Raw genomic sequence first — 23915 nt, forward strand, 5'->3', positions numbered from 1 at the left:
GCGCCACCTTTTTGGAAAGGCGCGTCAACGCTTTATCCCACCCTTGGGGATGATTCCCACCGTATCCTGTCCTTGATCTGGAAAGGATACACCATAAGAATCCTTTTGGAAATCTGCAGCTTCTTGTCTGGAGTTGCCCAAGCACTTTCAAATAACTCATTTAATTCAAAAGAAGGTGGAAAAGTAACCTCAGGCTTCTTTTCTTTAAACATGTGGATCTTAGGATTAGGCACCGCGGGGTCATCTATATTATGCAGCACATCCTTTATAGCAATAATCATATAATGAATACTCTTTGCCAATTTTGGCTGCAACCTCGCATCATCATAATCGACACTGGATTCAGAATCCGTGTCGGTATCTGTATCAACTACCGGGGAAAGTGGGCTTTTTGAGACCCAGAAGGCCCCTGTGACGTAGGGAAAGGCAGGGTATGACCCTCTGTACTGTCCCTGGATTCTGCTTTGTCGAAACGTTTGTGCAATAAATTAACATTTGCATTTAAAATATTCCACATTTCCATCCAGTCATGTGTCGGTGTTGCTGACGGAGACACCACACTCATACGCTCCACCTCATCCCTAGGAGAGCCTTCCGCTTCAGACATGCCGACACGCACGTACTGACACACCACTCACTCAGGGAAAACTCTATCTGGAGACAGTTCCCCCAAGAGGCCCTTTGGAGAGACAGAGAGAGAGTCTGCCAGGACACACCCAGCGCCAATAACCCTGGGAAAAGAAAAAATATTACCCAGATACAGCGCTATTCACTGCGCCAAATTATGTGCCCCCCCCCCTTCTTCTTTAAAACCCTCTGTCACCAGTGATCAGCAGGGGAGAGTCCGGGGAGCCAGCTTCTCAGCGTGTGCTTGTGGAGAAAATGGCGCTGGTGAGTGCTGAGGGAGAAGCCCCGCCCCCTCAGTGGCGGGCTTCGGTCCCGCTCTTTCTTTAAACTGGCGGGGGTCTGAAATAGGTACATACAAAAAAAATTGTACTATTGCCAGTGTCGAGGTCCACATTGCTGCCCAGGGCGTCCCCCCCGCGCCCTGCACCCAACAGTGTCCGCTGTGTGTCCGTGGGAGCAATGGCGCGCAGCGTTACCGCTGCGCGTTACCTCACTGAAGATCTGATGTCTTCTGCCGCCTTTGAAGTCTTCTGCCTTCCTATACTCACCCAGCTTCTATCTTCCGGCTCTGCGAGGAGGACGGCGGCGCGGCTCCGGGACGAACCGCTAGGGGAGACCTGCTTTCTGACTCCCTCTGGAGCTAATGGTGTCCAGTAGCCTAAGAAGCAGAGCCTAACATTTAAGTAGGTCTGCTTCTCTCTCCTCAGTCCCACGATGCAGGGAGCCTGTTGCCAGCAGTGCTCCCTGAAGATAAAAAACCTAACAAAATACTTTTTTACAGGAAGCTCAGGAGAGCTCCCTGTAGTGCACCCAGTCTCCTCTGGGCACAGTATTAAACTGAGGTCTGGAGGAGGGGCATAGAGGGAGGAGCCAGTGCACACCCATACCTAAAGTTCTTTTTAGTGCCCATGTCTCCTGCGGAGCCCGTCTATTCCCCATGGTCCTTACGGAGTCCCCAACATCCTCTAGGACGTAAGAGAAATGTGGATATCTTTTATTAAGACAATGAAAGAAGTGTAAAGAGTTAAGGTACTGTGGTGTCTATTCATGAAGCAGTGAAAAGTGTGAAGAAGTGAGCCAGTAGAGAAAAGTTTCCCATGGCAACCAATGAGCTACTCTGTATAATTTTATAGTATGCAAATTATTAATGTTACTACAATGCCGATTGGTTGCCATGGGCAACTTCTCCACTGGCTCAGTTCTCCACACTTTCACTGCTTTATGAATAGACCTCTGTGAGAGCTTTATTGCAACATTATAAAGTAGTGAATAAATAGATCAATAGATACACACACACACAATAGTATATTGGATCCAGCAGTCCCCTGCCCCCTCATGGCTGTTCTCATCCCCCCTCCCCTCCTAAAACATGTCACTCCAGGCATGACTTAGGACTACGGTTTGTTGGAGGAAGTCCTTGTTATGTCACACAATTTCCTGTCTAGGAACGTAGTTGTTCGTATAAGACTGTAACATAGTGTCATGAACTGAAGGAAATGGCCCCTGGCATCTTCTCTGAACACTACAGAACTGTGCAGACACCATTGTTCTGCCCATTTTATAAGGTGGTTGAGCGGGGCTAACGCGTCACCGTTTCCCATAGTGGCGTTTCTTTAACAGGTGCAGGGTTAAAGGGGCCCATGTACACTTCCTGACCAAGAGGTCAGATCGTGCTGAAGTAAAAAAAATATGGCACATGTGGAGAAGATAGCCAAGGCATCCTCAATATCTTCTGTGCATGCACTGGCACCATTTTACTGGGATGAGGGAGCTCAGAGAAAACTTGCACACGAGCCCCTTATTTACTAAAACTCACCAGGTTTCAGAGTTTCAATGTCGTGCAGCTCAACCACTGAATAATCAGATCGACAAACATTTGCTTTTTATGTCTGTGGCGAATGTACGGGGCGAGTAATGCAGCTACATTTGTGTTTTGACATTGCTCACCAAACTGTCCGTACCTTTGTTTTCTTAGGTGCAAATTGTTTTGCTATACTTTGTGCCTCATGTTGACAGACTATTTTGCTGGTTGTTTCTTCATATTTATGAGACAGATTTTCACATCGATGAAGTAAATCTCTCAGCAGGGATTTATCTGCAGTACTTACCACACATCCGCTTTTCTTCCGTATCCTTCTCCGCTGATCACCTCTGGACTCATCCAGTATGGGGTCCCTGTCACAGATTTAATTCCGGTCCCAGACATACAGATGGTTTGGATTCGTTTGCTGGCCCCAAAATCACCAAGTTTTACATTCCCAGCTGAGTCTCTCAGAATGTTGGCACCTGCACACAATGGATAAAACATCTGTAAAACAATTTGTTCAGAAGATAATCCAGTCTCTTGCCATTGTTATATATAAGTACATGCTTTGCAAATCCAGGAAACAACCAGGCAATATGCCATGGTTCAGCAGAGCTCAGCGAGCCAGAGTTTTATCTCACAAGCTCAGCCTTCCTGTGATCGCTGTCATTTCTTGTCTGCAATAAGTTCTCATATCTCATTTATATTGTTGGTTTTTTTTTATGTGCACTGCCACCAGAGTGTGATCCAAAAATGGCACTGCTCAATCCTCATGTCCCCTGAGTCCTGGCTATTCTAGTATAAGTACTAGCAGTGAACGGCCTCTGTCCCACGGTGCTAAACAGCATGCTGCAGTACCCTGGCTTACCCACATCAAACAACATGCTGGAGTAAACAGATGTAACAAGGGAAACACATCTGTCTGCTTTCCTGTTATCGGACCTATAAAAGATGAGCACTAAGCCAGAGGTTCCCAAACGCAGTCCTCAAGGCACCCCAACAGGCCAGGTTTTAGGTATATCCATGACTCAGCACAGATGGTTACATCAAATTGACTAAGTTCCTAATTCAGTCACCTGTGGCCAAGCATGGATATATTTAAAACCAGGACCGTTGGGGTGCCTTGAGGAGCGCGTTTGGGAACCTCTGCATTAAGCAAAGGTCTCAGGCAGAGTGGCATTTCTGTTATAGTAACAAAGCATTAGAAAAATCCCTGAACACGGACAGTTTGACTGATGACTTAATTTGAGGTCTCTCTAGAAAGCAGTATTTATTAAGAATGTTATAACGATTATCCAAATTTATTAAGCAAATTGCTTTCAAACCATTATAATACAGGGATCACCTCCCCCAGTTATAGACCACTCCCATTAATTCACAGAATCATCGTTATCCCCCCAACATTCTTGGGATGTGACCCAAGTGTTCTGTATTACTGAAACACTATTTGGGGCTGGCAGTCATTTACTTGCCAGGTAACCAGTCACTCTATAAGTCACATTACATCAACCATTCACTAATACTCCTAAAGGTTACCAATGTTTTTATTTCTTTACTGTTAATTTAATTAGGGATGGACATCGATTGCTTTACAGCGATCATTTTTTTTCTCTCCAATGCTAGTGTTGATGCCAACTTTCTGATGTTTGCTGCCATTGAATGGTGTGGAAGCATTGTTTTCCAGTGATAGATTACACCTGAATGCAGCCGGGACCACAGGTCTCTATGCTGCATGGGCAAACCGGTATTCTTACATGTGCCAACCATGGTGGTCATTCCGAGTTGTTCCCTCGGTAATTTTCTTCGCATCGCAGCGATTTTCCGCTAATTGCGCATGCGCAATGTTTGCACTGCGACTGCGCCAAGTAAATTTGCTATGAAGTTTGGTATTTTACTCACGGCATTACAAGGTTTTTTCTTCGTTCTGGAGATCGGAGTGTGATTGACAGGAAGTGGGTGTTTCTGGGCGGAAACTGGCCGTTTTATGGGAGTGTGTGAAAAAACGCTACCGTTTCTGGAAAAAACGCAGGAGTGGCTGGAGAAACGGAGGAGTGTTTGGGCGAACGCTGGGTGTATTTGTGACGTCAAACCAGGAACGACAAGCACTGAACTGATCGCACTGGAAGAGTAAGTCTCGAGCTACTCAGAAACTGCACAGAGAAGTCTTTTCGCAATATTGCGAATCTTTCGTTCGCAATTTTGCTAAGCTAAGATTCACTCCGAGTAGGCGGCGGCTTAGCGTGTGCAATGCTGCTAAAAGCAGCTTGCGAGCAAACAACTCGGAATGAGGGCCCATATTTGGAAAAAAAACGGGCGATGTTCCGCACAGAGGAAAATTTACCTTTGCTTAATATGTCCTACTATACAATTCTACACTTCCTTTGCTTTATATTTAATATTCTCATATCACTCAGACAATTTTTTCAAGTGAGTTGGGGTACGTCCATTGGGCCTAATTCACATTTCACAATTCACATTGCGGCCCTCCAGCTGATGAGAAACTACACATCCCAGCATGCCCTGACACAGCTTTAGCATTCTCTGACTGGAAAACTGTGTCAGGGCATGCTGGGATATGTAGTTTCACAACAGCTGGAGGGCCGCAGTTTGGACATGTCTGCACTAAGCTCTTTATCACCGGGTTTCAGTGCGGAGGGAAACCCCAGCAAAAGCTGTGAGAGGGATCCTATCAGATCCCTCCCAACATTCGGCTACCACATCACTCTGCGCATGCGCTTATGGACTCCTGGGGCCGATACCCGGAAGTCCAGTGACCAGCGCTCATCGCAAAGGACCACTCTTATCGGAAGAGCTGTCCTTTGCGGTACTAATCACATATGTTAGTGAATATGCGATTAGTACTACTGCGATGAACATGCGACGATAAGTGGCAGAATGTATTCCACCTTCTTAGTGCATCCCATCCTAGATGTGGACTCTAAGCTAGTTAAATTTCAGCAGCCTAGCTTTGTCCTTTGTAATTTTGTGGGACAGTTACTAAGCAGTGATAAGAGCGGAGAAGTGAGCCAGTGGAGAAGTGCCCATGGCAACCAATCAGCACTGAAGTAACAGCTATAATTTGCATACTATAAAAGTATACAGAGCTGTTGATTGGTTGATGAGGAAACTTCTCCACTGACTGACTTCTCCGCTCTTATAACTGCTTAGTAAATGTCCCCATTTGCCTTGTTAGTGCTACGATATATATATATATATATATATATATATATATATATATATATATATATATTGAGTATATTATCTTATTTTGTTTTCAATGATATTAGTTTGTTATATTACTTTGATAGAGTAACGTAAATAACATACGAACAGAGTTGTTGATATTGTATCTGTTGCCTATAAAACAGCAATTGGACTATCATGAACACAGTTATACATAATCCAGGATTATACCCCAGCCGGCCTCCCACGTACTCACCTTTAATGTCTCTGTGTACAATCATATTGCTATGTAAGTAGGACACCCCTTGAAGGATCTGTCTTGTGTACCGCCTGGTAACATTCTCTGTAAGTGCCCCATACGATTTCAGCTGGTCCTTTATTGAACCCTATATAAAAAATGTATGAAATGGAAGACCTGTATCAGGGAATATTAAAGCCTTAAACCACAGAAATCAGAACTCAGAAATAGCACGGAGATACAGAATACACATATTTAAGCTTAGTCCGTGGATTGTTTTTGCTTCTTATAATGTCACTCTTTTAGTTGAGCAGCACGAATGGTGTAGTGGTTAGTATTACTGCCTTATATCACTGAGGTCTTGGGTTCAAGTTTGTATATTCTCCCAGTACATTTTGGGTTCCCTAAGGATAGTCCAGTCCCCCCTCCCCCCCATCAAATTTGAAGTTAATTTACACCAATATGCAGTTGGGCAGTCTTCCAGCTACTTCCAGGTCTTCTGCATGTAATAACAGTATCAGAATGTCATTAGCAGATGTCTGAGGCAAGAAATGTATAGGGAGCTGATCACCTTCCCCCATAGTTAGCAGCTTCTTTAGCTAGTTAGCCGAATGCATGATCAGACACTGCTGGGAGGTTAACTGGCTACTGACAAAACAATGTCAGTCTGTATATGTGGTAGGCAACATAGATTGTAAGCTCCACTGGGGCAGGGACTGATGGGTATGGCCAAATGCTCTCTGTAAAGCGCTGCAGAATATGCGTGCGCTATATAAATAACTGCCAATAAATAAGTAAATATTAATAAATAGCACACGTTCCAACAGACTGATGTGAATGAGTGAGTGAGACATATAAAATAACTTGTAAGTCATGCCTTGCTAAAAAATGTTGCGCGCTCAATGCCCCTGAAGTGAGCGTCACTGGCTCACAAGAGACTTTAGGGGTATCAGGTAGGTGCCTCTTGGTAAGAATGATTGTTTGGGAGGTGAGAGAGTAAAAGCACAGTTGTGTAGTAAGTCCTACTTCTTCTGTGTAGTGAGTTACACGTTACACAGAGTAAAACCACAGTCACCAGCTCCCTCCCCCCACCAATGAGTAGAAGGATAGGGGTCCCATGATAGGTATTGTAAGAGTGCCCACACCCATCAGTGATTCCACACAAACATTATGGCTGAGTGTGAGTTCTCCATAACCCTAATGTTTTGCTAGACAGAGGCGGAGGACTAAAAATGTACTGTAAATGCAAATATCCTATACATTACGACAGTATAACTAAAACATAATCATAAGTATACAACATAAAAGTAAAATGTGATTGGTCATTTAGATCTTTCTGCATATATTATGGCATGCTATCCATATCTAAAAACTTGTATGTCTTTGCAAACTTGTGAAAATGTATGAAAATCAAAAGCCCATTTGCCCAGTACAAAACACTATTTGCTCATCAGTCAAACCTTCTATGAAATACGTTATATGTACATTTCTGGCACGGGATACTGCCCTTATATGTGTATTGTACTATATATGGAAAATATATGATCCCTTGCAATTTACCTTTAGACGTAGCTACAGACATTTGTAAACAGCATGCTGTGTAATGTAGTTCAGCAAGATCTGGATAACACACACTGAATGCTTTGAATGAGAAAGGCACCACCAAAGGCAAGGCGTTTACAGCCCACATCACTGTGATATGCTTATATGGGCTTCACCAAAGTGAATATCACATGGCTACAAACACACACACGTAAGTAATTGGATGCAGGGTGTTTCCATTCCAAGACGATGTCTAGATCTAATCAGTACCAGTACGTGCTCTTCTACACACAGAATTTCCTACTCACCCCTGGCATGTATTCCACAAAGATGGAGAGTTTCCTCTCGGTGGGGTCCCGTAAGCAGCCATAATATTGAACTATTCTGTCATGTCTATGAATCTTCAGCAGCTGGATCTCACATTCTAAAGCATTCACCTCCTGCAACCAAAACACAAGATGTTCTTATAAGGATCCCAACAGACAAATACCTTTTACAGAAAACTAAGGGCTGCTGTGAATATAGAGAAGATCGACATTTCCAGGGATTTTACGAAGATTTATATTAAATGGCAAAAATAGGAATTTAATTACCTACCGGTAAATCCTTTTCTCGTAATCCATAAGGGATATTGGGGGAATCTAGTACAATGGGGTATAGATGGGGTCCAAAGGAGTCGGTGCACTTTAAATTTCTTCAACTGGGTGTGCTGGCTCCTCACCTCTATGCCCCCTTCCACAGGCAGTTATAGGTAAAATAGTGCTCGAAGGAGAAAGGACATACTTGAGAGAAGGAACATAACAACAACGAGTGGTGAGATTCACACACCAGCACACCACTAAACATAAACAACCAGCAACGGCTGGCAACAAACAGCAACAGCTGAACAGGTAACTGTACAAAGAGAACCTGCAGAAAAGTCAACGCACTGAGGCGGGGGCGCCCAATATCCCTTACGGACTACGAGAAAAGGATAGTTAATTAAAATCCTATTTTCTCTAGCATCCATAAGGAATATTGGGGGAATCTAGTATGATGGGGATGTCCCAAAGCTTCCAGAACGGGCGGGAATGTGCGGAGACGTGTGCAGCAACACCTGCCCAAACTGGGTATCCTCTTTGGCCAGGGTATCAAACCTGTAGAACTTCACAAAGGTGTTCTTCTCCGACCAGGTAGCAGCTCGGCATAGTTGGAAGGATGAGACTCCATGGGCATCCGCCCAGGAAGACCCCACCGATCTTGTAGAGTGGTCCTTCAGAGACTGTGGAACAGGTAAGGCTGTCGACACATAGGCCTGTTGGATAGTAAGTCTAAGCCAACGAGCAATGGACTGCTTTGAAGCAGGGCAACCCTTTTTCTGCGCATCATATAGCACGAACAAGCAATCCGTCTTTCTGATCCGAGCCGTTCTCTTGACATAGATCTTCAAGGCTCGCACAGCCTCTAATGCCCCCGGAGGAGCAGAACTGACAGAACTTGACGGAACCCCAATAGGTTGATTCAAGTGGAACGCAGAGACGACCTTCGGCAGGAACTGCTGCTTAGTCCTGAGCTCTGCTCTGTCCTTGTAAAAGACCAAGTAGGGACTTTTTTTTTTACATGATAAGGCCCCCAATTCTGAGACACGCCTAGCAGAAGCTAAAACCAATAATATCACTGTCTTCCACGTGAGATACTTGTCTTCTACCGTCATCAGAGGTTTAAACCAGGAGGACTGTAGAAATTCCAACACAACATTCAAATCCCAGGGTGCAGTGTGTGGCACAAATGGAGGTTGAATGCGAAGCAACTCTTGCAAGAAGGTCTGCACTTCTGGCAACACTGCCAATTTCTTCTGGAAGAAAATGGAGAGAGCTGAAATCTGAACCTTAATGGAACCAAGACGTAAGCCCTGATCCACACCAGCCTGTAGGAAACGTCCCAAGTAGAAGATCCGCGTACCATGCCCTCCGAGGCCAATCCGGGGCAATTAGAATTACCCGGACTCCTTGATTTCTGATTCGCTTTAGCACCCTTGGGAGCAATGGAATCGGAGGAAACCGGTAGACTAGCCGGTACAGCCAAGGCGACGTCAGTGCATCTACTGCCCTCGCCTAAAGGTCCCTGGTTCGCGAGCAATACCAACAAAGAAACTTGTTGAGTCGAGAAGCCATCATGTCTATTTGTGGGCAGCCCCACCGGTCAATGATCTGCTGAAACACCTGATGGTGAAGCCCCCATTATCCCAGGTGGAGATCGTGACGACTCAGGAAGTCCGCTTCCCTGTTGAAGATGGCGGACAGTGCTCTTGCATTCCTTTCTGCTCAGAGGAGTATCTTTGACACCTCTCACATGCAGGCCCTACTTTTTGTCCCTCCTTGTCGACTGATGAACGCCACTGCCTCCTTGTCGATTGATGTACGCCACTTCCCGAATGAAGATGGCGGACAGTGCTCTTGCATTCCTTTCTGCTCAGAGGAGTATCTTTTACACCTCTCGCATGCAGGCCCTGCTTTTTGTCCCTCCTTGTCGATTGATGTACGCCACTGCCGTGGCGTTGTCCGACTGTACCTGGATTGCGTGATCCCTGAGTAGAGGAGAGGCCTGAATCATAGCATTGTAGATAGCTCAAAGTTCCAGAATGTTGATCGGAAGTAGGGCTTCGTGGGCTGACCACCTGCCGTGGAACTGAGCCCCCTGGGTGACAGCTCCCCATCCACTCAGACTCGCATCTGTCATGAGGAGGATCCAATCCTGAATCCCAAAACTTCAACCTTCCAGTAGGTTTGAGGACTATAGCCACCACAGCAGGGAAATCCTAGCCTGAGGCGACAGCCGTATTATCCGGTGCATCTGAAGATGTAAGCCGGACCACATGCTCAGGAGATCTAATTGAAATGTCCTGGCATGGAACCTTCCATACTGGATCGCCTCGTATGAGGCAACCATTTTCCCCAACAATCTTATGCAAAGATGGATGGATATTCGAGTAGGCCGGAGAACCATGCGGACCATCTCCTGAATGTTCTCGCTTTGTCCTCTGGGAGGAACACTTTTTGGGCCACAGTATCCAGCAACATTCCCAGGAACAGGAGACGCTGAGTTGGCTTCATGTGAGACTTCTGTAAATTAAGGATCTACCCATGGTGTGACAGAAGTTGAATAGTGCGGTCTATATGGAGCAATAAAAGCTCCCTGGATCTTGCTTTTATCAGGAGATCGTCCAGGTAATATTTACTCCCTGGACCCGGGGTTGGAACATCATCTCTGCCATCACCTTTCGTGAACACCCTCGGAGCTGTGGACAAGCCGTAGGGTAGCACCTGGAACTGGTAGTGATCTTTTAGCAGGGCAAACCGCAGGTAAGTCTGATGAGGTGGCCAAATCAAAATATGGAGATAGGCGTTTTTTATATCCAGGGAGACCATGAACTCCCGTTCCTCCAGACCTGCAATCACTGCTCGCAAGGATTCCATCTTGAACCTGAAAACCTCTAGGTAAGGGTTCAAGCATTTCAGATTAAAAATAGGTCTTACCGAACCGTCCGGTTTCGGTACCACGAACAGGTTGGAGTAGTAACACTTTCCATGTTGTTGCAGCAGCGGTACTGGAACAATGACTTGGGAATGGACCAATTTTAGGATGGCCTGTTGCAGCGTAACACGCGTATCCTCCAAAGCTGGTAAGCTTGATTTGAAAAATCGTTGGGCAGGAGCACTGTCGAACGCCAGCTTGTAGCCCTGAGAAATGAGGTCCTTGACCCAGGTATCCTGGCAGGAACTTTCCCAGATGCGGCTAAAGTGACGCAGCTGAGCTCCCACCTCAAGATCCCCTCGGGGTGGGTGGGCACCATCATGCTGAGGCCTTACTGGAAGCTGTGGTGTTGTTCTGAGAACTGGCGATCGCTGGTTTTCTTGTCTTACCTCTGGTGCCTCTAGCCACATTGGAGGCACCTCTGGCCCTAGATCTAAATCTGTTATACCGAAAGGACTGGGTAGGCGGTGCCGGGTAGGAACGTCTAGCTGGTGGGGCCACAGAGGGGAGAAACGTGGATTTCCCCGCAGTAACTTTAGAAACCCACATATCCATTTCTACCCCGAAGAGCCATTCCCCTGAAAAGGGGATAGACTCGACACTGTGCTTGGATTCTGCGTCGCTATCCACTGACGCAACCACAAAGACCCTGCACGCCGACACTGCCGTAGCAATGATACTAGTGTTAATATTGCCTATCTCCTTGAGAGAGTCACACAGGACGCGTGCAGTGTCCTGAATGTGCTTTAGGAGAGTCACCGTAGTGACCAGGGACATATCCCCTGAGAAGCCCTCCTGAATTTGAGTAGCCCACGTATGAATGACATGAGTCATCCAGCAACCTGCTATGACCAGTCTTTGTGATATACCCGCTGCTGTGTAGATAGACTTCAGTGTAGCCTCTATTTTCCTATCTCCAGGGTCCTTTATGGTAATGGAGCCCGGGGCTGGCAGTACCGCCTTTTTAGATAGACGAGAGACTGATACATCAACAGCCGGGGGTTCTTCCCAGAATTTCATGCCTTCAGGAGCAAATGGGAAAGTGTGAAAAAAACATTTGACACTTTGTATCTTTTATCTTGATTTTTCCAGGCTAACTTAAATAGGTCATCTAACTCTGCAGAATCAGGGAAAGTGACACTGAGCTTGTTCTGTGTGAAGAAAAACAACTGCTGTGCCGCAGCGTCCTCTAGAGGGAGTTTTAAGTCCCATATAGCTAAAATGAGGGGTTCAATACCCTGTGCAGACGGGGAATCCCCAGTAACGGGATCCAATTCCTCCCCCTCCTCCTGTATCTCCCCATCTGAGTCTGAGAGTAAAGCAGGTAACCCACATTTTAGTGGTCCTGAGTTAGAGAGGGGAGGGAGGGCTGTGGAACATCTGCCCTTGCAGCTAGGTCTGCAAAAGCCTGCTGCAGTTGTTTAGTTTTTTGAGTATTAGCAGTGAGCCGAGATGACATATCTGACATCATGGATTTTATGGCACCTAGCCAGGAAGGATGTTGACCCTCCTCCCCAGCCCCCTCACTGAGCTGTGAGGACTGACTGCATTGTTCACATGATATGGAAACAGACGTAGAGGGAGAGAATCTGGTGTGACACACACTGCAGAATTGGTGTTTTACCATGTTAACAGTAAACACTCATATACACATACACACAGACAAGTAATACAATAGCAAGCCTGCCTTACTGTATGTGTGAGGGAGAGAAGAGAACAGCACACCCAAGCTAAACAGCCCCAGTGAGGCTGCAAGCTGTTATATCACAGTGAAACACCTGTGTTTTTGTCCTTTTCAGGACACAGATTATGTACAATAGCGGCTCTCCCTCTTTGCTACACCCCTGTACCAGTTTTCCTGCGTATCCTGAGTGTCTGGAGGAGCTGTGTGTGCCTGCTGCTGCAAGCAGAGGAAGGCACCAAAAGGCTGCTGGTTCCGCTCTGAGGAAACTCCGCCCTCTGTAATGGCACTGGAGTTTCAGTTATATTTATACTGGCAAAATCTCCCTAGGAGTGTAAAAATATCACACAGCTGCTAGTTTTAACTACCGCTGCCAGTGTACACAGGAGGCTATAGCGTGTCCACCCCAGGAGGGTCCCGTATGCCTCCCCTGCGTTTATGTTGCACCATGAACCGGGGCCCCCAGTTTGTACTCACCACTGTCGTTAACTTTAGGCTACTGTTAGGGGTGTGCGGACTGCTGCGATTGTGTCCGCTAAGGCGCAGTGTCCCGATGTACAACAACCTCTCAGGACGGTGGTCCTACAGCGGGGAAGCGGCTCTGACACCTTGCAAGGCCGGTGACCCCCCCAACGCCCACGGTGCTGGTATGCTGTTGCCCAAACAGCAAACTGAAAATAATAAAGGTTTAAAAGAAACTGAAGACAACTCTCTGGAGCTCCAGAGTATGCATCCTCTCCTGAGGGCACTTTTTTCTACACTGCCTGTGGGAGGGGGCATAGAGGGGAGGAGCCAGCACACCCAGTTGAAGAAGTTTAAAGTGCACCGGCTCCTTTAGACCCCGTCTACACCCCATTGTACTAGATTTCCCTAATATCCCTTATGGATATAGAGACATTTTATGTTTTAGTTTCATAAATACACATTTGGTTGTAGGACTAACTATTTTCATGGATGGGCAATAGACTTGGGAAATGAGATTTGTAGTGGGAACCAATACACAGACACATCAATTTTTAGCTCAAATGTTTTGTATACCTCACCTTCCATACCAACATTCCACCATGTAAAGCAGGGGACTACTATGGTAAGCAGAATAGAGGTACTACCATGTAAAGTAGGGGACTACTATGGTAAGCAGAATAGAGGCACCGCCATGTAAAGCAGGGGACTACTATGGTAAGCAGAATCGAGGTACCACCATGTAAAGTAGGGGACTACTATGGTAAGCAGAATAGAGGTACCACCATGTAAAGCAGGGACTACTATGGTAAGCAGAATAGAGGCACCACCATGTAAAGCAGGGGACTACTATGGTAAGCAGAATAGAGGTACTACCATGTAAAGCAGAGACTACTATGGTAAGCGGAATAGAGGCACCACCATGTAAATCAGTGGACCACTATGGTAAGCAGAATAGAGGTACCACCATGTAAAGCAGGGGACTACTATGGTAAGCAGAATAGAGGTACCACCATGTAAAGCAGGGAACTACTATGGTAAGCAGAATAGAGGTACCACCATGTAAACCAGGGGACTACTATGGTAAGCAGAATAGAGGTACTACCATGTAAAGTAGGGGACTACTATGGTAAGCAGAATAGAGGTACCACCATGTAAAGCAGGGACTACTATGGTAAGCAGAATAGAGGCACCACCATGTAAAGCAGGGGACTACAATGGTAAGCAAAATAGAGGCACCACCATGTAAAGCAGGGACTACTATGGTAAGCAGAATAGAGGTACCACCATGTAAAGCAGGGGACTACTATGGTAAGCAGAATAGAGTTACTACCATGTAAAGCAGGGGACTACAATGGTAAGCAGAATAGAGGTACCACCATATAAAGCAGGGACTACTATGGTAAGCAGAATAGAGGCACCATCATGTAAAGCAGGGGACTACTATGGTAAGCAGAATAGAGGTACTACCATGTAAAGCAGGGGACTACTATGGTAAGCGGAATAGAGGCACCACCATGTAAATCAGTGGATCACTATGGTAAGCAGAATAGAGGTACCACCATGTAAAGCAGGGGACTACTATGGTAAGCAGAATAGAGGTACCACCATGTAAAGCAGGAAACTACTATGGTAAGAAGAATAGAGGTACCACCATGTAAAGCAGGGATTACTATGGTAAGCAGAATAGAGGTACCACCATGTAAAGCAGGGACTACTATGGTAAGCAGAAGAGGCACCATCATGTAAAGCAGGGGACTACTATGGTAAGCAGAATAGAGGTACCACCATGTAAAGCAGAGACTACTATGGTAAGCAGAATAGAGGCACCACCATGTAAATCAGTGGACCACTATGGTAAGCAGAATAGAGGCACAACCATGTGAAACAGGGGACTACTATTGTAAGCTGAATAGAGGTACCACCATGTAAAGCAAGGAACTTGAACTCGATGTACAACTTGTCTTTTTTCAACCTCATTAACTATGTTACTACTATGTTAAGCAGAATAGAGGTTCTACCATGTAAAGCAGGGGACCACTATGGTAAGCAGAATAGAGGCACCACCATGTAAAGCAGGGGACCACTATGGTAAGCAGAATAGTGGTACCACCATGTAAAGCAGGGGACCACTATGGTAAGCAGAACAGAAGTACTACCATGTAAAGCAGGGGACCACTATAGTAAGCAGAATAGAGGTACCACCACGTAAAGCAGGGGACCACTACGGTAAATAGAACAGGAAATCATGTTAAGCAGCACCAATGGAATATCAGAGTACGTAAAGTAGGTTTCCTCACCTTGCTCGTTTCTTGACTGTCTGGGTCAAATGGCACCTGCTTTACTGCGAGTTCTCTACCAGTGTCCACATCATAACAAAGGTAGACTTCCCCAAACGCTCCCCTTCCAAGCAGCTTACCCAGCCTCCAGTTCTCTGGAGCCTGTGGGGCTACAGGACAGAAGCAATAAAGTACAGTGGATTACTTTGTTAAAACCCTTGGTATAGTTGAAAGTTTCCATCATGTCCTCCCTTTCTCTTCTCTGCCCCAAACTATACATGTTAAGATCTTTTAGTCTTTCTGGGTAATGAACTGTAGGTAATGCACCATTTTAGTTGCCTTTCCGTAGATATGGTCTCAAGAACTGTATACAGTATTCCAGATGAGTCCGTACCAATGACCTATACAGTGGCATTATTCTTTTTTCTTGCTACTAATCCTCTCCCTATGCAACCAAGCATCTGACTTGCCTTTCTCACTGCCTTTAAGTCACTTGAAATAGTGACTCCTAAATCCCTTTCCTCCTCAGTAGTTTTCATGATAGTACCCTTGATACTATATTTAAGTAGCCTTTGGGTTTTTGAGACCTATGTGCATGATTTTGCAATTTTTAGCATTGAACTATAGTTGCCACGTGCTTGACCATTTCTCTAGTCTACCTAAATAAATTTGTTTTACCCCTCTTGGTGGGTCTACTCTGATGCATATCTTTGTGTCATCTGCAAAAAGGCCTACCTTCGATTCAACACCATTTGCAATGTCAACAACATTCCAAATGTAATTATCCTATTTGTGAATGTAATGCACAATTGAGAAAGTACAGTACCGCATATTTTTCAGGTGGTCATTGTCACATAGTAAAATCTGTACTATACACACACACATAAAAACAATTGTTTACAGTTCACCATAGTTACCCAACAGGAACTCTATGCTCTATGGAGAGGTACAGGAACAGTGTACATGGCCAATTAACCAAAGCACCAGATAGAACACAGGAAAATAGGAGGTCCTATAGCTTGCCTTGTATAAGGCAACTTTGTGTACTGAACCTGCATCTACCCATAGAGATCTCTTTGTGTGGATCTGCTCATACATCAACAACTATATGGAAGAGGCACAAACTAAAGGCTGCCCTAAATCCTGGCATTAGTAGCTTGTATGAAGTATCCCCAGATCACACTGGATAGAAATGACTGATTGTAGTGCCTGGCTGCTTCACTGAAACCATGTACCCAGTTTCTGTCCAGAAATCTGTATACATAATATCTAAAGGTAAATATACACTGTCATCAGCAGGTCCAGAACTTACATGTAGTGCAGGGGTCAGTCTGTGACGAGTGTAAGAACTGGAAGCTCTGCTCTGAGCTGGTCCACCTCGTCTTTCTGTACTCCTCAAATTGCATTGTGCTGTCCCCATTAACGCTTCTTGTTCTGCTGCTGGGACCAAGCTGGAACAGATTTTCAGGAGGAACGTAACTTCTTGGAAACGTCTGTCGACCTTTATTAAACAAGAGGAACACAAGCTATAATGTCAGCCACATGGGACCTTTCTATGTAAAAACACATTAAATCAAGGTCTTCCTATTCCGCAAGCTTGCAATCCTGTTCTTATTCCCAAACAGCCAATGATATTTTACAGCAAACTCTAGGGTGCTCTGGATAAAGAGAGGATTAACATTTGCAGGGATTATGTGGAGATGTACCCTAACTACATTAATGAGAATCAATCAGTACTACCTCTTATACTACCTTTGATTGATGTGATGTAGCAACCGACCATCAAGGGGGCATTAACAAGTATAAGTATCTGTGGGGGGAATACATACGATATTCCCCGGTGCCTGGGATGCCGACTGTCAATATCCCGACAGCAGCATCTCGGAGCTGAAAATTCTGACAGTCCCCCAAAAGGTGAGCTAACCCTGATCCCTCCCCACATTTCCTGCAGCCTAATCCTAACCTGCTGTCCCCACAGTGTAAACCTAACCGTCCCTGCCACGCAGCCTAAACCTAACCCTCTCAGGGGGGTGCCTAGTGTTCCTTCTAGGCTGTTTCAGCAGGGTGCTGCACCCTGCCCATTTTTGAAATGTGAAAAAGCTCCCTGCCCTTTTTCAGTGCATCCTGCAGGACCATAAATCGCCCCCTTGTATACAGAATGCAACAGTCAGAGTGCATGTTACAATGTTGTCGTCTACTCCTTTACCACCTCTGAAATTGGAACACAATTTCTATGCTTTAGCCAACTGGATGGCAGAGGAGGCACTGTAAATAACACAGCACTCTGATAAAAAGGGAAAAAACAGGGTGAGCAGTGAGCATGTACTGCTTACAGTATTTCCCTAGTAGAATACTTATTTTTTTCCTATATATTTTAACCCATTGTTTAACTTTTCTGTTTTATAACACATAGAAGACTGGACATATACAGTATGTTTCTCAGTACAGATGTTAGGTGTCTTATATGTATGCATGGGTATATGATTTACTAAGGGCAAAATGTATGTACAAAAACTATAAACATAGGCGCTATGCTTTGTGCGCAAAGCGTCACATCAAAAATGTGCCCTTCAAAATAAAAATGTGCCCTCTTCAATGCTCAGCACCCTGTTCTAAAAAAATCCTAGAGTGAACACTAGGTGCCTATCCCAAACTCCCCCTACCCGCAGCCTAATCCTAACCCTCTCACCCCTGCAGCCCAACCCTAAGTCCCCCCAGCTGCGGCTTAACAGTATCAAAGTCCGGCGGTGGCTCGATCGGGATTCCGGCATCCCGGCGCCAGCATTTCAATTGATGTCGGAATGCCGGCAATCAGTGCTGGGATTCCAGCGTCAGCAGCCTGACTGCCGGGATGCCGACCACCGGTACTGTATCTTAACCACATCCTTCTTCTGTGGGGTATTCTCTGTAGAAATGGTTATGTAAGATGCATTATATCAATGAAGAAGCTATGCATGGGGTAACCAATAAAAGCCTACTCGCTCCCCTATCTGCCTTTACACTTGCTGATGGACTTTCTTATCATAAAATACTTACAATTGTCAGTTATAAAAACCGTTAAAACCCAAGTTCACACTAATCTCAGCAAGGCTAGCCCGGTAAGGTTGCATAGACAACCTGCAGGATATTTTCCTAAAAAGTTAAATTTTTAAGACCGTAAATTCCAGATCACTCAGCACAGATGTGCGGAAAAACAAATTTTTCCTAAATGAACAGATCATATCCATATTTAATTGTTCCATTACCAAAAGATGTTTGAAATATGTCATTAACTTATAAAACTACGAAACTGCAAGCTGCTGCCCTCTGTTATCAGCTGCCAGCTCAGACAAGCACCAGGCTATGACCCGTGCTGAAAGGAAGTTTGAATGGAAAAAAAAAAAGCCATTACCTTGATGAGAACCTTACTTCGTTCCGCTTACATATTTGTGTGTGCTGGAATTAGCATAATAGAACACCTAAACTCACACTAGGCAAGGGAAACATATCAATGTTGATCACCATCATCTTCACAGTCTGACAGCTGCTATTATAGGCTTATAGAGTATAAACTAGTCATAACTTCCTGTGAGTATTATGTCCTCTTGCCTGAATATATTACAATGTCCAGCCACCACAATACCCGACAAACCTACTCACCGTCAGTATACTCCTTCCGGCTGTGGGAAAGGTGATATTGTCTGGGAAACGTTCCTCCTTTACCAAACCTCTCGTACATAGGAATTTCAAAAGCTGAAAGGAATACAGCATATTTATTAGATCATCTTGTTCGTGGATTGACTCTGTGCAGTAAGTTTATTTGGGAAGAGCCCCGGTACAGAGGGAAAATCAGTGAGAAATGTGTCAGGAGTTACATATTTACATCTTAATTAACTGTCAGTTATTTTTTATATATGGTTGAAGGTTAAAATGAAGTTTATTTATGTGGGTGTAGAAAAGGTAAATGCGATTCTAGACTTTTATTTTCTTAATGAGTACAGTCACAGGCATATTTGTAATGAGTGCAGGGAGTGCAGCATACACAGGGCAATGGGTCCAAAGTACGCCCTGCACCAAAGGCATACTAACCTAGTGCCGGCAAGTGGGTTCCCCACTCCTATGCTACACCATCTTTCCAGTGATATCTTTGGGAAGATGGCGCCACGCAGTGAAAGCAAAAACTCTGGCACTCTCATCTTCCCAAATATCATTGAGCACACAGTGCCGTATAGGAGCGGTAACCCATTTGTCGGCACCCAGCAGGATGTGGTGGGATTGGAAGGGCCCTGCTCGGGAGAGGGGTCCTGCTGAATACAGGCCCCTCGGGCAATTATACACCCATAAGTACATGAGCAGAGTCACCTTAGGCCAAGAGCTCAAGACTGCTCTGGGGTCCATATGTCCTAGAGCAGTGATGGCCAATCTGATACACTTCAGGGGCTGTGCATTGAATCTCAGTAATAAAGTTAAACATTACATGTAATCATAGAGACACCAATCTATAATAAGGGATGCATTCAATATCCTGGCGCTCAGCATACCGGCGCCGGGATCCCAACCGCCGGGATACCGACACCTATTCTCCCTTTTGGCGTGTCCACTGCACCCCTGGAGGGAGAATAAATAGCGTGGTAGCGCGCCACCATGCCCGTAACATGGCGAGCACGCAAGGGGCTCTTGCGCGCTTGTCCCGTTGCTAGCATTCCGAAATCCCGAGGTCGGGATGACGGGCGCCGGTTAATCGATACCAACCCCTGTAATAACATCACTATGGAATTTAAAGAAGTGTTACAAGCAGACAATAAAGCAAGAAGGAGATGAGGGCTGCATGTGACACAAGGAGGACTGGGCCTGCGCTATAAGAATATTGTCTCACTATCATGTAGGGCTGTAGAGAATTCTCAGTGGAATCATGTAGTATATAAGCGAGGAAATACCACAGGTTATGACAGTGGTTCTCCAACTGTGTGGCTAGGCACCCTGGGGTGCCTTGGGTTATGTGCAGGTGTGCCCTATTTATGGTCAGTCTAACAGACAAAACCAGTGCTGGTGGCTGCTAGTCATAAAATACGAGGACAAACAGAAGTGTATCCTGTCCCCCACAACGTAACTGAACCTAAGGATGACATATACACACAATTTACTTAATGTTTTTTTCTGAATTTTTTAATAAGAAACTTTTGGCCTAGGGGTGCCCTGAAGAAAATTCTGACACTCTAGGGCGCCGTGATTCATACAATTTTGGGGACCACTGGGCTATGGCCTCTAATTAATCATGCAGCAAAACAAGTGTTGACCGAGAACCTCACACTTTCCATCGGTACTTAGTGTACATTACACTGCTTAGTTGTGACCACTTTATACTGAAACCCATAAACACAGCTCCCAACTTCTCCCCCCTGTCCTCTATCTGCAGATTCATGACATCACACCTAGCGGACATTTCTGCTTCATTTCTTGCCAACATGAAAGACGAGTGTAGTGAGCGTCTTTACCTAAATAATCAAAGCTGTCTTTGAGCAGACCGTTTCTTCTTGGAACTGGCGTAGAAAACGCTGGGCTGAAAGCCAAAACAAGAACCGTTGTGTTACACAGGGATTCCCCAGAAATAACATAACCACAGTACTCTTACAAGAAAAACATTCAGTGAACTTGTGCTGCCTGGACCTCAGAGATCTGACAAAGAGCTGGACGTCCACATACTGAGATAAGAGGAAAGACCTGCATAGGATCTGCACATACATGACATCTCCTGACCTATTTATAACTAGAACAGACCAGAAAAGACACAATATTAAGTCTGATTTCCCCCCCCCCCCCGCTGCAGTCGTGTCGGCATCTTTATGCTAATGTCATTGCAAAGCCCGTCCCTTGTGTACATCCGTGAATCCATACGTGCAAAGACTGGGACAGCTGCAGTTGCTCTGTTTGAGTGTATCCTCCCATATGAGCTGTTCAGCATCTTTGTATGCAACCGCTCTCAGTGATATGCCAGCAACACTCCCCTAATACCCGACATCTCTGTGAGTCTCTTTAGCCACCCCCTCCCAGGCACCGTTCAGAAAGGCACCTTACATTTTTGCTACAATGTGACTCTATACAATAAAATCGGGGCACATGTGCGGCCATTTGCGTGCATGTTGGCATAGGGAGCGACTCTGAATCACTGGGCTGGTACATCCACAATAATATTTTGGTGGGCCTTGGAGCCCTACAACTTCCATCATGTGTACAGAAAATAATGTGCTTGTCTGCATTTTAAAAATGCCTTTTAAATAAAAAACATCAAAAAATGAAAGTTGAACAATAGAAGGTAAGAACTGCATCTAAAATAGACATGTTCTGTGCAGCTGGTTAATCCTGAAAACATGGACATTTCAAGGGACATCAACCCCGAACTAAGGCACAGAGGCAACTATGCATTATATCATCTGAACTAACACGCCTGAGCCATAGGGGTATATTTACTAAAGTCCAGGTTTTTAGCCACCAATCACATTCTACTATTTATTCATCTAGCACCTTCTAGAAGATAATAGCTAGAATCTGGTTGCTATTGGCAACATCTCCACTTCTAAAAGCCCACACTTTAGTAAATTTACCTCATATTGAAGCACAAAAGTACAATTTGCCATGAATGAATATATTATTTTATGTATGCAATCACCTTACATAATGTACAATGCTATTTAGCACTTTGACTTTATCTGAGTTTATCCCTGTTTTACCGAATATAAACATAACATAAATTACCTAATCTAGTATCATTTAGCCTAACACAGTAGCGTATAAATTGCACGGTGCATATCGGCAATAGATATAATTTTTCATACAATTCTTTTTTTTTTTTTTTTTTGAATGGCCTTCAGTCTCAATCATACACACAGGTTACGTATGGATGGTTTCACAGAGGTACCTTTCACGCTAGCGCTTTTCCACCTTCAGAAGCACTGAAGCATAATTTCTATAGAGTTTTATCAAAGCACTTTATAAAGAGTACTTCAGCTAATAAATAAGCTCCATGTGACAATGGGTCTGATTCGTGTTTGTAAGAAAAGCAAAAAAAGCACACAACTTTGTGTCTGGAGCAAACCATGTTGCAATGCAAGGGGAGCAAATACATTTATATTTTTTCTGTGCATGGTAAATACTGGCTACTTTTGCATGTAGCCCACCCATGTGTGATATCTTCATTTTTACACTGCAATTTACATTTCAGTTTTAACACACCCCATCCAAATCTAAGCTCTCTGCACATGTTACATCTGCCCATCTGCAGTGCAACATGGTTTTGCCCGGTTGCGTGCTTTTTTGGTTTGCTTACAAACATGAATCAGACCCAATGTCTGCACAACCCTGATATATATAAATGTATTTAAATTGGAAATAATTTCTAAGAGCGCATTGGAAACATAACTTACAAAGAACGCTCAAGCAGTTCAATTACTTATACAACATCCTCTTTGTTTTGCTCCCAGAAATGAAGCATTGCAATGTACAGTGATTAGAAGCTGCACTTTAAATGTGGCATGAAAAAGGCTTGCGTGATACCACCCTACAGGCTCGGAATGGCCCACAGGGGCGTAGGGGGAAATTCTGGTGGGCCCCACTGCCTGTGGGTCTCACACCTTCCTCTAAGGTCAGGTTCCGGACAGTGCACTCAAATTATTAATTGTTACTCTACTAGAGGGTTAGATACATGGTTTCTAATGGCTGTCCAAGTCTCTGTGCAGGCTGGTCTCACCCCATGGTATCTGGCCACACCCCTAAAGGATGGGCCCCTACCACTGCATTCCCCCAGTGAGCTCTTCATGCCTCAGTCCGACACTGCCACCCTATCACCAACATTTCTGAGTTTAAACAATATATAGGCTGAAAACTGCATTTCACAAAATGGCTGTCGCTAAATTATTAAACTAGAAATAAAGGATTACTACAGTAAAACATCAAACTAGATATATATTACTGTATTTATTGATTTGCTACATATCTGCAAAGAACTCACTGTAGGCTTGCCTTTATGTCTACATGTCTGTTATCCTTCAGTTCTGATTGTCACTAAACTAGGAGCAGCTACCTCGGTTTATCTGAGGAATGTTTACCCAAGAGACACCCAGCTATGGGCCAAGGTTCTCCATTTCCTGCTGCCAGTCTACACTTCCGTCTCCAAGGAACACTGGGGGAGATTTAGCAAACTTTTCAGAGAGATGAAGTGGAGAAGTTGCCCAAAGCAACCTATGAACTTCTAGCTGGCATTTTTCTAGCACATCCTGTAAAATGACAGAACCTGATTGGTTGGTATTTAACTCTCTCCACGATTTGATAAATCTCCCCTACACTCTGCAGTAGATCACATGACCTCATCCAGTCATGTCACTGCTAGACTGAGCAAATACTGTAATTAATACAATGTGACTTATTAGGACTCTTAAAAAAATTGCATTCAGGTGTAAACTTTCACAGAATAATAATAATAATAATAACAACAATAATAATAATAATAATACTAGAACAACAATTATTGCTTATTTGTTTACTGAAAGTTAAACAGTGAACTCAAGCTTCCCGGGTATCTTATAATAGTGTCATGCAATCTACTGTGTTCTT

The 23915-nt window shown here is 44.6% G+C and overlaps 1 protein-coding gene across 8 annotated transcripts in view; it reads right to left on the minus strand.

Moving 5' to 3' along the window:
- The window catches only part of LOC134927404 (mitogen-activated protein kinase kinase kinase 3-like), a 261260-nt gene that overhangs the window by 10546 nt on the left and 226799 nt on the right, over positions 1-23915 (minus strand). For all 8 annotated transcript variants that reach the window (XM_063921804.1, XM_063921803.1, XM_063921810.1 and 5 more), the window contains 7 exons: positions 20804-20868; positions 18969-19061; positions 16642-16830; positions 15351-15499; positions 7703-7834; positions 5871-6000; positions 2736-2913 (listed from right to left, as the gene is read on the minus strand). In XM_063921804.1, the coding sequence (XP_063777874.1) occupies positions 2736-2913; positions 5871-6000; positions 7703-7834; positions 15351-15499; positions 16642-16830; positions 18969-19061; positions 20804-20868 (936 nt within the window). The remainder of the gene's footprint in view (positions 1-2735; positions 2914-5870; positions 6001-7702; positions 7835-15350; positions 15500-16641; positions 16831-18968; positions 19062-20803; positions 20869-23915) is intronic.

The sequence above is a fragment of the Pseudophryne corroboree genome, chromosome 5, assembly GCF_028390025.1.
Source record: "Pseudophryne corroboree isolate aPseCor3 chromosome 5, aPseCor3.hap2, whole genome shotgun sequence".
Lineage (NCBI taxonomy): Eukaryota > Metazoa > Chordata > Amphibia > Anura > Myobatrachidae > Pseudophryne > Pseudophryne corroboree.